Below are 14,066 nucleotides of genomic sequence, written 5' to 3'. Positions count from 1 at the left end.
TTCAGTGGTGACAAGCACTATGCGTCCCTTAGAATGAACGCAAAGCTAAGGTAGCCAGGGAGCTGTATTACGCAACGCATAGTGTCTATTTACGTCAAAATTTCTAGGTTATTCTCGTTTTTGAGGTTTGTTTGCTTTATTTATGGTTGTATTCGATTAATATTATCTTACAATGGATTACAGTAGTGAAGAAGAATTTGATAATTATATCAATGAGCAAAGTAGAATAATAAGTACCAGAAAAGTGATACGGGATTCCCAAAGTCCCTTTGATTATTACAATTCAGACGAATTTAGTTTAGGTTTTCCAATGATGGGGTACTTTTCATACTATTACCACTGATAAAAGAAGACCTGAGGAAATTAGGCCTTCCAGTGCTACCTACATAATGTATCAGTTGCTAGTGGCAAATAAAACATAAAATTTTTAATGAAGTTTTATTTTCATCAATCTTCAATGTCTAATTTAATTTTATGTATTTGTAAATCATGAATCTTTTTTTCATGTTCTTACAAATTATTTTCTCTTGCCATCAATATTTTTTCTCTTTGTAGCCCCAACTCGTGCAAAGCCTGGTCTTGTTGTATATTATTCAATGTGGTGCGTTTGATTCTTGTTTCTGTCTTACACCCGTATTCACAAACGATACTTACCTATGCAAAGCAGCAACGCTATGCGAAATGAGACATTTCTCAATGCGTTCCATATGACAAGCCTTTCAATTCATAAACAATACTTATACGACCCTTGACTATGCAAAATCAGATTGTTGAATAGAGTTCTGTGATTGGTTCGCTTATGTTACGCACTTCACTCCGCTAACTGACATGACATTCCTGTCATTCAAACGGTGCAACGGTTTATGTATCGTTAATTTGTGGATTTGTGAATTAAATAAATATGGATAAAACTACAACTATCAGGTTAGTATGAATACTTCGATTAATAATAATAGTGAAAATCATGTTTCAATCATTATTTTTCAGATAAAAAAGCTGCCGTTTTCTTCTTCCGAAAGAGAGCTGCTGATTGTAGCTTAATAAGAGAAAGGCCTATTATTGAAGACAAGCATATTATTATCCTCTCTAAAATATCGAGTTGACGAAGCAGGCCTGGGAAACTTTAACAGTGGGGTACAATTCTGAACCATATTTTATGTTTCACAAAGGCTCACACATCAACTGAAAAGCTGCTGGAATAATTTAAATACCAAAAGAATGAAAGAACTTTCTCAGGAAAAAAAAAAAAAAAAAAAAAAAATCAATCAAACGTTCTCAACACCCCTAGTGGGTGTTGAGAACGTTTGATTGATTTTTTTTTTTCTAGTAAGTAATGTTTTTAAAATATATACTACGTAGATTTATGAGGAATAACTAAGCAGAATATACTCAAAGGAATTAAATTCATAATTTGCTTTTCAGGTATCAAGAAATTAAGATTAGTAGTAGCAAGAATGAAGATTAAGACAGAAACAAGAATCAAACGCACCACATTGAATAATATACAACAAGACCAGGCTTTGCACGAGTTGGGGCTACAAAGAGAAAAAATATTGATGGCAAGAGAAAATAATTTGTTAGAACATGAAAAAAAGATTCATGATTTACAAATACATAAAATTAAATTAGACATTGAAGATTGATGAAAATAAAACTTCATTAAAAATTTTATGTTTTATTTGCCACTAGCAACTGATACATTATGTAGGTGGCACTGGAAGGCCTAATTTCCTCAGGTCTTCTTTTATCAGTGGTAAACGTATGAAAAGTACCCCATCATTGGAAAACCTAAACTAAATTCGTCTGAATTGTAATAATCAAAGGGATTTTGGGAATCCCGTATCACTTTTCTGGTACTTATTCTACTTTGCTCATTGATATAATTATCAAATTCTTCTTCACTACTGTAATCCATATAAGATAATATTAATCGAATACAACCATAAATAAAGCAAACAAACCTCAAAAACGAGAATAACCTAAAAATTTTGACGTAAATAGACACTATGCGTTGCGTAATACAGCTCCCTGGCTACCTTAGCTTTGCGTTCATTCTAAGGGACGCATAGTGCTTGTCACCACTGAAGTATCGTCTATGAATAGGTTTTTGGGACCCTGTGCATCCACGCGCACTATGAGGCCTCAAAGTAATGTTTGTGAATACGGGTGTTAATCTTCATTCTTGCTACTACTAATCTTAATTTCTTGATACCTGAAAAGCAAATTATGAATTTAATTCCTTTGAGTATATTCTGCTTAGTTATTCCTCATAAATCTACGTACTATATATTTTAAAAACATTACTTACTAGTGGGTGTTGAGAACGTTTGATTGATTCCTGAGAAAGTTCTTTCATTCTTTGGGTCTTTAAATTATTCCAGAAGCTTTTCAGTTGATGTGCGAGCCTTCGTGAAACATAAAATATGGTTCAGAATTGTAAGCCACTGTTAGAGTTTCCCAGGCCTGCTTCGTCAACTCGATATTTTAGAGAGGATAATAATAATATGCTTGTCTTCAATAATAGGCCTTTCTCTTATTAAACTATAATCAGCAGCTCTCTTTCGGAAGAAGAAAACGGCAGCTTTTTTATCTGAAAAATAATGATTGAAACATGATTTTCACTATTATTATTAATCGAAGTATTCATAGCTACATTGATACTAACCTGATAGTTGTAGTTTTATCCATATTTATTTAATTCACAAATCCACAAAATACGATACATAAAAACCGTTGCACCGTTTGAATGACAGGAATGTCATGTCAGTTAGCGGAGTGAAGTGCGTAACATAAGCGAACCAATCACAGAACTCTATTCAACACTCTGATTTTGCATAGTTTAGGGTCGTTTAAGTATTGTTTATGAATTGAAAGGCTTGTCATATGGAACGCATTGAGAAATGTCTCATTTCGCATAGTGTTGCTGCTTTGCATAGGTAAGTATCGTTTGTGAATACGGGTGTTAGATTAACTAGCACGTGTGACGTTTAGTCGTAATTTCGGTTACCAAGAATTTTTTTATTGATTTAGTTAGAGGTCTCGTATTTTCTACGTATTATTTTTTGACGACGACATAGATATATTATATCGTAATTATAATTAGGCCTGCGCTATGAGAAATTCCTAATTACTGTCTCAAAAAGAAAACTTTTACCTACGTACACAGAAAAATAATTAAAATCAACAGATAACGCCCTGATGACAAACTGTAGCATTCTATAACACAAAATTATAATTATTTTCAATCGATAAATAAACTATTATTATAAATCTTATAATAAAGCATTCTTACAAATTCCCTGCAAAAACTCGTCAGAGTAAAACCATCTAATCGCTGGTTGGTGAGACAAAAGAATCCGGTAATTTGGTGGTCATTCAGGTGCCAGGGAGTTAGCGGACGTCTCCTCTACTTTGTAGTTTCTTCGTGTGAGAATTAGCTGTTTTTACGAAAATATACAGGGTGTGACAGTGATAAAAACATGGATAAACAGTTATTTTATTTTTTAGCAAAATGTTTCAACAGCATTTCGCCCATGACTATTAACAATGTCGTATGTGAAAAACAGCAACTTTACAGGAGAGCGTTTCAAAGTTTAAATTGCTCATATTTTTGTACTTATTTTAAGCAGGGTTATGAAAGTTTAGAGTATTACTATGAAAGTTATTTATGTTTAGGACAATATCATGAGTACCCGGTATTTAATGTGTAAATATGAGAAAAGTCACTTGTGACCTTTTTAACGGAGTTATACTAATGCTGATTTGTCATATCTACCAGAACCGACATTGTTGGTTGAACGAAATTGGTGATTACTTGTCGGAAATGCCACTTACGTCCTTGTTTAATTATTTATTTATGATTACACGTATGTCGTATGTAAAAAAGACACAAAATATCTATAGAAATTGTATACAGATTGTCCCAAAAAGTAGTGTCAAGCCGAAGTCCAGGGGTAGAGCATCACTAGGGCTACCCAAATCACCGTGACTTTTGATAGTTTTCGAGTTATGTTTTTTTTACAACATACAGGATTTCAGTTTTCATTCGTGTTATGGAAGTAAATACTTCTAAATTAGCTAGACCTAGTATTCATCTAATAATAATAAAAATAAACAGGCATGTAACTTGACTATTTGCGCCACAGTGACCAAAACAGTGCCTAAGCACAGAAATTTAAAACAATCATAACTCGAAGACTATCAAAAATCGCGGAACATAACATGGGGGTGATTTGGATAGCCCTAGTGATGCTCTACCTCTGGGCTTCGGAGCTATTGAGTTAAGCATTATGTCACGTATAATGTTTCCAAAGATCAAACTCCCACAAGATATGATGGGCAGACTGCTCATGACTGACTTCATCAGAAGAACACTCACAAAAAGGAGACAGAACTAGTTTGAATTCGTGAAACTTAAGTATAAAGTTGCCCTGCCCCGTAAGGAACTGCGACAAGCAATGGTCGATATCTAGTCATCGCCTAGATATACGTTCGCGTACATTAGGGAAGAATTTATACAATTGACGCCCTTTAACTGACGTATCCCATCTTTTTTGCCATTCAGTGACTAATTTCTCTTCAACGACTTGTCGGGAATCAAATAATCGTCTTATTTTAGACTGTTCTGTAAGCTTTGCAAACAAAAATCATTGCAAGGCGTTGACTTTGGAGCAGTTCCCGTCGAGCGGCTCCTATAGTAGCTCTGTCAGCCCAAACTGGTGCACCATAGCAAATGGAGCTTAGATACGTAGCCGCGTATATTATTCGGAGCATTTCAAATGATAGACCCCACGTCGAGGTTGATATGTGACTTAGAGCATAAAAGTTTCTTTGGTGGTGGAAGTGGTGACGGTACCGATGCTTTACCGGCGCTAGTAGCATTAGCTTCCTTTGCTGATAATATCTCGTCATCGTCATTGAATACATCACCAAGTAATTCCTGCATTTGAATCAATTCATCTTGAAAACTCGCCGGTGTAGGAGACTCTTGACGAACTAAAAACAACTATAAAAAGCTATAAGTAATTTAAACAATATTTTTTTATAGTAACTTTTGTGAAACCTCAATGTAACCTTTGGTGATCAAATAAATTAATAAATAATGTAACGCCCGAATTAAAAAAGTACAGTTTACAAATAAAAGAAGGCATAAAAAGACATTTGCAAATTCATGCGTGCGAACAAAAATCATTCATACCAAACATGCTTATTTTATTTTACAGTCAGTCAATCATCGTCATACAAGATATTAGCGACATTTTTGTATTTTACAAAACAACTGACAATGGCTAACAGGTACTACCGAAATTTTAACCCATTTGTAGAACGTTATAATAATGTCGGATGTGGAGCTACCGATATTTAAATTATTTAAGAAACATTCAATAACGTCGAATATGGTACTTCAGACATTTATCCCATTCAAAGAAAAGCTTAACAACGTCGTATGTGGTACTACTGACATAAAGTGTTACAAAAATAAGATTAACAATGTTTGATATGGTACATCCTACAATGTTAAGTTACTTGTTAGGAAATGTTAATGCAAGTTGGTATTACATTCAAAATTATTTATATTTAATATAACTGCCGTAAAAACCAATGACAACACGACGTCCTCCGTTTATCCCGCTAACATAGCCAGAAGTGGGAGATCGCACGAGCTCTCCCTCCTCCGCGCACCGTTAAATACGTCGGAAACAACTATCCGGCATTGTTAACGGACTATCTAGGCAATATCCGACATTTTTAATGTAGTTATTTCAAAAACTATGCATAAAATCATAAATTTTCTTTCACCTGATGATAGCTTTGACTATTTACGCACAAATTATGCAATAAAATAAAAATGGCAATTTTGCAGTTCCGACTATGTTAATAGTCATGGGCGAGTAGTAGGGTTAGGCCACAGAAAAAATAAATCAGGCGCACGTACTTACACTTAAGTTATACTAGATCTGCAACTATTTAAAATATGTATTACTTACATAATAATTAATAATACATGCTTTTGGCACACTTGTCAAATTTTATTATTATTCAACAGTAAAATAAATTTACACTTTCAATAAAATAATATGATTATTTCTGAATCTGGTAAATATACATAGAGTCCGTTGCTTACGTAAGTAGTAGTAAATACATATTTTATTACAATAATTTAAAANTTATTAAAATAATTTAAAGAATCATATAAAATTGCGGGTAAACATGTATCAAACGTCAGCGAGGATGAAGAATCTCTCTTCGTGAGGTTTGTCACAGCCTGGGCCGAGGTATCGGTGTCTCAGTTCGAGGTCTGGTGGGGCAGATATGTCGCCTTGGAGTATATGGAAGGCTTGCTCTATAGTACTCTCGATTTCAGCTTTCAGTTCCTGAAAATAGCATAAAACACATCTTAGTATTTAGTTTTAATACTCTAGTACAGCCTAAGTATGGTTAACATAGCGTGCAGGTGGTAGAGCCTGAGCCGTAGCTGGGTAGTAAAGGCACTGCAGCACTGGTGCAAAAAAAAATGGGACCCAAACTTTTTAAATATTGACTTTCTGGGAATCCCCTTACTTTTTTCTTTTTTACGAGTTAATAAAGACGTTCGTTCGTTTCAGCCAAATGACGTCCAATCCAATGCTGGACAAAGGCCTCCCCCAAGGTTTTCCACAATGAACGGTCCTGCGCTGCCTGCTTCCAGGCTCCTCCCGCGACCTTTACTAGATCGTCGGTCCACCTAGTAGGTGGTAGAGCAGAAGGCCGCGCGTTGGTCGATCAGGCATGACGTATGAGTGTGTTATGTGTTCTTTTAGGGTAGTATAAGAAGGTCTGGTACCTCATACAGCTCGGGCGAGCGCCGGGCGCGCTCGGCTAGCGCGGCGTTCAGGTGGTAGAGCAGCAGGCCGCGCGTTGGTCAATCAGGCATGACGTATGAGTGTGTTATGTGTTCTTTTAGGGTAGTATAAGGAGGTCTGGTACCTCATACAGCTCGGGCGAGTGCCGGGCGTGCTCGGCTAGCGCGGCATGCAGGTGGTAGAGCAGCAGGCCGCGCGTTGGTCGATCAGGCATGCAGTATGAGTGTGTTATGTGTTCTTTTAGGGTAGTTTATGAAGGTCTGGTACCTCATACAGCTCGGGCGAGCTCCGGGCGCGCTCGGCTAGCGCGGCGTGCAGGTGGTAGAGCAGCAGGCCGCGCGTTGGTCGATCAGGCATGACGTATGAGTGTGTTATCTAATCTACTTTGCCAGTCTTTTGCTTTCATTTATTGTTAGTCTAACATAACTACGCTATTATAACTTCAAAATATGATTTACTCAAAAAAAAATCAAAATCCTTTGGTAAAGTTCCATACAACTTGATGTGGTACAATTTAGCCGACTAGGTGATAGTGCTTTTAAAAAATCGGTAAAAAATATAGCTCATAAATACCGAAAAATGTTTCAAATAATTGTAATCCACACTAATTTACGCTTCTAAATAATATATTAGAAACACCCTGTGATTAAATTTAACAAAATTACAAACTAAACATGTATTGTCAAAAGTTACTTGAAAACAATGAAAAAATACTTTTCAAAATAAACTCACGTGTTTGTTGTCACGGAAAAAACCACATGGCCGATATTCATTGATTTTAGTTGTGTATAGCTGAGTGTTGAAATTACAGACATTCAATAAATACTTTACGAAATATGGGGGTGGTACAATTTACCCGGCGGTACAATATACCGAACTCTCCCCTAAGAAGGTCTGGTACCTCATACAGCTCGGGCGAGCGCCGGGCGCGCTCGGCTAGCGCGGCGTGCAGGTGGTAGAGCAGCAGGCCGCGCGTTGGTCGATCAGGCATGACGTATGAGTGTGTTATGTGTTCTTTTAGGGTAGTTTATGAAGGTCTGGTACCTCATACAGCTCGGGCGAGCGCCGGGCGCGCTCGGCTAGCGCGGCGTGCAGGTGGTGGAGCAGCAGGCCGCGCGTTGGTCGATCAGGCATGACGTATGAGTGTGTTATGTGTTCTTTTAGGGTAGTATAAGAAGGTCTGGTACCTCATACAGCTCGGGCGAGCGCCGGGCGCGCTCGGCTAGCGCGGCGTGCAGGTGGTAGAGCAGCAGGCCGCGCGTTGGTCGATCAGGCATGACGTATGAGTGTGTTATGTGTTCTTTTAGGATAGTATAAGAAGGTCTGGTACCTCATACAGCTCGGGCGAGCGCCGGGCGCGCTCGGCTAGCGCGGCGTGCAGGTGGTAGAGCAGCAGGCCGCGCGTTGGTCGATCAGGCATGACGTATGAGTGTGTTATGTGTTCTTTTAGGGTAGTATAAGAAGGTCTGGTACCTCATACAGCTCGGGCGAGTGCCGGGCGTGCTCGGCTAGCGCGGCATGCAGGTGGTAGAGCAGCAGGCCGCGCGTTGGTCGATCAGGCATGCAGTATGAGTGTGTTATGTGTTCTTTTAGGGTAGTTTATGAAGGTCTGGTACCTCATACAGCTCGGGCGAGCTCCGGGCGCGCTCGGCTAGCGCGGCGTGCAGGTGGTAGAGCAGCAGGCCGCGCGTTGGTCGATCAGGCATGACGTATGAGTGTGTTATTTGTCCTTTTAGGGTAGTATAAGAAGGTCTGGTACCTCATACAGCTCGGGCGAGCGCCGGGCGCGCTCGGCTAGCGCGGCGTGCAGGTGGTAGAGCAGCAGGCCGCGCAGGTGCGCGTCGCCCACGCCCAGCGCCGCCGCCGTGCGCAGCGTGCCGCGGCATAGGCTCTCTTTCAGGGCCAACCGGGACTCCGTTAGCTCTGCAACGTAATGATAAAAAGGTACAGGTTACAGCACATCAAGTTAAAAACAAAGTCACCCTTATTACAATAACAGAAGACGCCACAGTGATTAGCGTGACACTGCTGTACATTAAGTACAAGGTACAAAAGCGCTGCAAAATATTCGGAGTGCTAACAACTGTTTACAATCGCCATAAAGAATTGTGATATGGCTCAGGCGGCTGAAGTCAGCTGAAAATGCTGTTCAGGAGCAGAATGAATTAATAAATCTAAGCAAAATTACAGTAGGTACCTAAACCTGGTACTGTTATTTTATTTTAAGTCCAGTATCTAAATAACCTGCTTTTAGAGTTTTCAGGAATCCTATCAAGCGTCTTTTACAGAAATATTTAATGTACTCATAAAATTATGAAAAATATTTAGAAATAATTTATAGTTTTTATAATTTTCAGCACTTTCGTTATATTTCAGGTAATTTGAAAGATTTTTCCATGACATGGCGTTTTATAAACTTTCGTCGTAAAAATATTTGTTTACATTCACAACGTAACCTATTCAATACGAGTATGTAGAGATAAAGTTTATCTTCTCGGTTAATTGATTTGTAGCTAGATTAATTAATATTATAATTTCCATACGTTCAGCCGTATCTAATGAACAATCGATCGGTTTTCGCTTCATCAACTTTTGGCTCAATGGAAATAGAAATACTTGGCAAAACACTAATCGTGGACCTTCGGCGATGGATCTACCACGGCAACAAGCCAAATCAGCTGGGCGTTGTATGCTGACTGTCGATTTCGAGGGCACTCATGTTTACAATCACGTCATAACTTCACCGCATTCGTCACAAGTTCACTATAGATGATGACACACGCCAAACGTTGCATTAATTAACGCTTCATCGATCGCGAGGCGCCCCGGTGTGGCCGGGGATAATTTATTTTCAATCGTCACTAGGTACTGAGACGGTACTGACTGGTAGGGCTCCGGTAAGCAGATCCACCTGGTGACGACGTGTGGTCGCGCGTTCCTCGCGGCAGCGCCCATGTCAATCGGCGGTCAATTGAACGACTGCCCCTCGCGATAATCGTCCCCGATTTTATTCACTTGTTGCGTAGTACTCGTCGCATACCGGGACACGCTATTCTGAACTCACGATGCATCTAACTGCATAATTCACTAGTTCAGTTTTATTGTTTTATGCATATGCACTTTATGAAATGACGCAGCTGTAAAGGCGTAGAATATCCACAGATCACATTTGCAGTTTATTTGTGTTCATTTCATTAGCGGCTAAGATGTGATTTAATCTTATTTTTAGCTTAATATAAGGTTTATGTTAATACCTAACCTATGTAATATTAATAAGGTAATAGGATGATAGCACATTTAGTACTAGGCACTAATTAAGTTATTGTTGTCATTCTTTGTTGCATTTTAAAGATTATTTTCTTCGCGATTGACTATTTTATACTTATTGTAATGTTGAGGAATGTTAAGTTTTAGGGTCCAGATAATCTCACGAGTAACCTACGCTAAGTACGGCCAAAGCACGGCTTATTGAACTACTTGAGTTGAGTGAGTTAATCTAGTTAAGATGTTACTAAGTAAGACTTGAATTATCGTGGGCGGATGCTATCGCGTTGGCTGAGTTGCTGTCGTGGCACTCGTGGCCCACATGCGCGACAACCGTAGCGCGATGTATGCAACAGAATACGAATGCGAGTTACGCGCACCAAATGCAAATCCATTATCACTACCAAGTCAAAGAATTGATTTAGTTAGATACTTCTAAAATATAAATAATTTGCTGAAAAGTGAAAAAAGTTCTGCAAGGTCTAAGTTAACTTACTTGTCATGTAGTACATTACGGCACATAAAACGTGTTTCGCATTTCGATTAAGTAGCTAGCACCTACTTAATCTTATTAAGCAAATCTTTATAAAGTAAGTGGTCTGTTTAAACAGAAATAAATAAAATCAACAGCTTCTACTTTTACTTTTTACTAGGTTGGTATGTCTTCCGAACTTGTTAATAATAATATGTTTTTGCATTAAGTAACTCTACATTAGGCTATATTTTACGATTAAAATAATAAATGAATATCTGTAGTTTTTGTAAATGTTAAAATACAAGAAGTGAATTCCTTTCATTTGTAATTATATTAGTTAAACAATTACTGCGATTAGGAAACAAAAGATTTATTTATTGTCGAGAAAGTTAATTAGCGTGACTAAACAATAACATGACGTAACACAAAAAATAAGTAGAACGTATTACCTTTATGATTAGCAAATTATTCATTGCACAAAATTAAATGTACCTACGGACCTAACGGTCTAATTTTTTGAAATTCATGAAAATTAACTAAACATATAGGCCGATTTTACACGGGTGAAGGTCGATCAATTAAATTTATTTCTGCTCAATTTAAGGCAGCGTCAAAATTTTATCATTATTACAACAACCTTGACACTTTAACGACCGCAACTTGTCCCAGAAACTCAATACCACGCTGTCACGGTTGGGTTTGTCTGATAGAATCAAATGGTGGATAAGAAGTTTTAAGTTACTACATTAACGTTGTGTGGACCGTCCACTATTAATAATTTGTAGAGTCAAAATATTATGGTCCGCGAACATTTTCAGGTTGTTGAAGATACAGGTAAAAAGCGATTTCAGTGAAGTTTTCTTTTAATAGCAATTTTGACAGTGTGTATTAATTATATACATATATACCTTAACAAAAATTAGGCCGAGTTTTAAATATTTGTCATCGAATAGCGCGCGTTTAGAAACATCTGAAAGGGCAGGGACAAGGTGAAACGAGTCTTGAAAAATATTAATATGTTTGTGCTCCCATGAAAATTATAAATAGGTAAACATTGAATATGATTGAGAACTGTGAAGATACATTTATATTGAAAGAGCGAATAGGCAAATAATATGATGTCAGCGTTCTAATTTTATGTTGGGCGTCGAAAATAAGTTTATGGTTAAAGAATATTTTTCGGATGCTACTCATAATCGTGGCTTTTAAAAGCTTTACGGTTGCTCTTACTTTAAAACAGACTGTGAGATTATGACCCCAAAAATGCTGGGAGTTCAGAACAAAGTTAATTTATTTTATTTCACTTCACTTTCATTTAAAGTTCACTGAAAATATTTGGAAAGTATTGGCTTTTGAAAATTGGCTTCTTTTTCACTGAAATGGAAAATGGGGCAAATGGGAAAATTCTACACTTGTAGTAAAACTCGTGCAGATCATTTTTGCAGTTAATCTACTATCTACGAGTAGGTACCTACTTAGTGCGTTTTTCAGTAGATACTTATAAAGATTAATGGTAGGCAAATAAATAAATCTGTTAAAATAATATTACAACTGTATGCAGATGACGTATTTTTATCTGTGTGTGAGTTGTAGGTAAGATTTATAGGATCAAATCGACCTCAGGTTCTCCTCTATTACTCGTACAGTCAGTCGGTCGAAGGCAATTTGCGAAAGGAAGCGACATTCGTTACCCAGTAGACACACTTATGTTACTTCTTCGCTTCAATGATGCAGCGTGTAGTCGACAAATTACGTGCTATAAATATTGACATGAATTATTAATAACCATAATATTCATAAATAAATAAAAATACTTTATTTATTTAAATTGGATGTCTATTTACGATATATAAGAAAAATGAAATATCTACCTACCTTTAAATTTTTCCTTGACGGGAAGTATTTTAAAGCAGGTTAGTGTTGTATAAAATTGTAATTTGTTGAATGTACCTAACATTATTTAAGTATTTAGTTTTTGCTAGAAATACTAAATCAAATCAACTGCGATTCCGTACTAGCTGTTGTTTTAAAATCAGGTTAAGTTTTTACTCAATATTTTGTCTGATATTATAATAATAAAATATGTTACTTTCTATTAAGGTTAGTGATAGGCTATAATTAATTACCATACAAACACAGATCCCACTCGCAGTTAAAAATAGCGCTGCTCATTAATCAAAGTTAGTTCGGTAGTCGGCGCAAAAGTAGCACGATACAGACGTATGAAAAAGTACCCTGTAATTTCAGCTTTTCAGTGAAACCGAGCTTCAATCCTAATCTCAGTCTCAAGTCCACAAATATGTGATTGGAGTAGGGTATGAAATGAGACAATCTCTCCAGCACCAGCGTCTCCAGTCGGAACTGATCGTCGAGGTCCAGGGTGCCCACCAGGCTGCCGAGCACACTTTGCACTACGCTCACTTGCGCCGCAGCGACCGCGGCGCTGCAGTTGTCACACCGCCAATCAGATGCAGGGTCCAAAGGGCTGGTCGGCAGTAAAACTCCGACACATTCTTTATTCAAACACTTCAATGCCGACAGCCTTGTACCCATTTCGGTTGGATCGGAACATCTTTCACATTTGCACCAGAATTTTTTAGTTTTTTGTAACTGACAGCGCCTCGCGGGCGTACACCACAGCAGACCAGTGTAACACGTCAAGATCTCCTCTCCGATTTCAATGTCCCTTGTTGCGTAAACAGCCATATTGTTATTCTTGTCAAATGCATTTCTTGTGTTAGGTATACAGCTGTGATTCAGTAAACCTGATAAATAATACAAACCACGAAGTGGTACTTTGGATTCAACCTCGCCATGTGCTATTCTGAACGCGTTTAATTTTGTAATTGAATCGACTGATTTCATTAATTTTATTTGTTCTTCCGGTATGTCGTAATTAGCACACAATGCGTCCACCTCGTCCACGGGTCCTACTGCTTGATTTTTTTGGAATGAAGATAACAAGTGTATTTCCTCGTGGTCCAACAATAGTGATCTTATAAATACGAGTGCTCTGGTTAAATCGGTTGGTTGTTTTTCACATCCTGGTTTTATTTTCCAATTTTGCACGACAAAGTCACACTCTTTGGTATGCTGCTGGGAGGTTTCGCATGTGGCAGAACAGACAAAGATTCCACATTTTTCACATGAGTAGCAAGTGTCCTTTATGACGTAGCAAATGGAGCAGAATTTTTTTCGGGCGTGGTCTCCTCGGGGTCCCACCATGAGTGGTCTGTTGCGGAAGATGAGGGTGCCTCGCTGGATGGGTTGGGTGGCAAATATTCCTCTTCCACTTATGTTGGACTTCTTGATTTGCCAGCAAGATGCGGGTTTATCTTGGAGGTTTTGTGTGGGGAGCGGGTGGGCCATGTTGCGGCTGCCGAGAGGGAGCTACTGCGCGGAGTGACATGGTTTCAGCAGCACCGCGCGGCTGACTGACGCCGCCCATCGATGTACATGACCCGAAATGAAAATAGCCCCTGGAA

General features: G+C 38.2%; 1 protein-coding gene across 3 annotated transcripts; it reads right to left on the bottom strand.

The window, feature by feature from the left end:
- Positions 1–5,977: 5,977 nt before the first annotated feature.
- On the bottom strand, positions 5,978–14,033 carry LOC114350814 (SET domain-containing protein SmydA-8-like). 3 transcript variants are annotated; one of them, XM_028301754.1, is made up of 3 exons: positions 12,816–14,033; positions 8,602–8,765; positions 5,978–6,374 (listed from the first exon to the last, which is right to left on the bottom strand). In XM_028301754.1, the coding sequence occupies exons 1-3, from the start codon at positions 13,948–13,950 to the stop codon at positions 6,216–6,218; spliced, it is 1,458 nt and encodes a 485-aa protein (XP_028157555.1). In that variant the 5' UTR covers positions 13,951–14,033; the 3' UTR covers positions 5,978–6,215. The 3 variants fall into 3 exon arrangements, 1 of the variants encoding a protein (XP_028157555.1); XR_003655736.1 differs by having other exon boundaries at positions 6,351–6,374; positions 12,708–13,983; XR_003655737.1 differs by lacking the exons at positions 8,602–8,765; positions 12,816–14,033 and adding an exon at positions 6,824–6,909 and having other exon boundaries at positions 6,291–6,374.
- Positions 14,034–14,066: the final 33 nt, after the last annotated feature.

Source organism: Ostrinia furnacalis, unplaced genomic scaffold, assembly GCF_004193835.3.
Source record: "Ostrinia furnacalis isolate ACB-3 unplaced genomic scaffold, ASM419383v2 OfSCF0986, whole genome shotgun sequence".
Lineage (NCBI taxonomy): Eukaryota > Metazoa > Arthropoda > Insecta > Lepidoptera > Crambidae > Ostrinia > Ostrinia furnacalis.
Note: the sequence above shows the minus strand (reverse complement) of the source record. Positions and strands in the feature narration are given on the sequence as shown.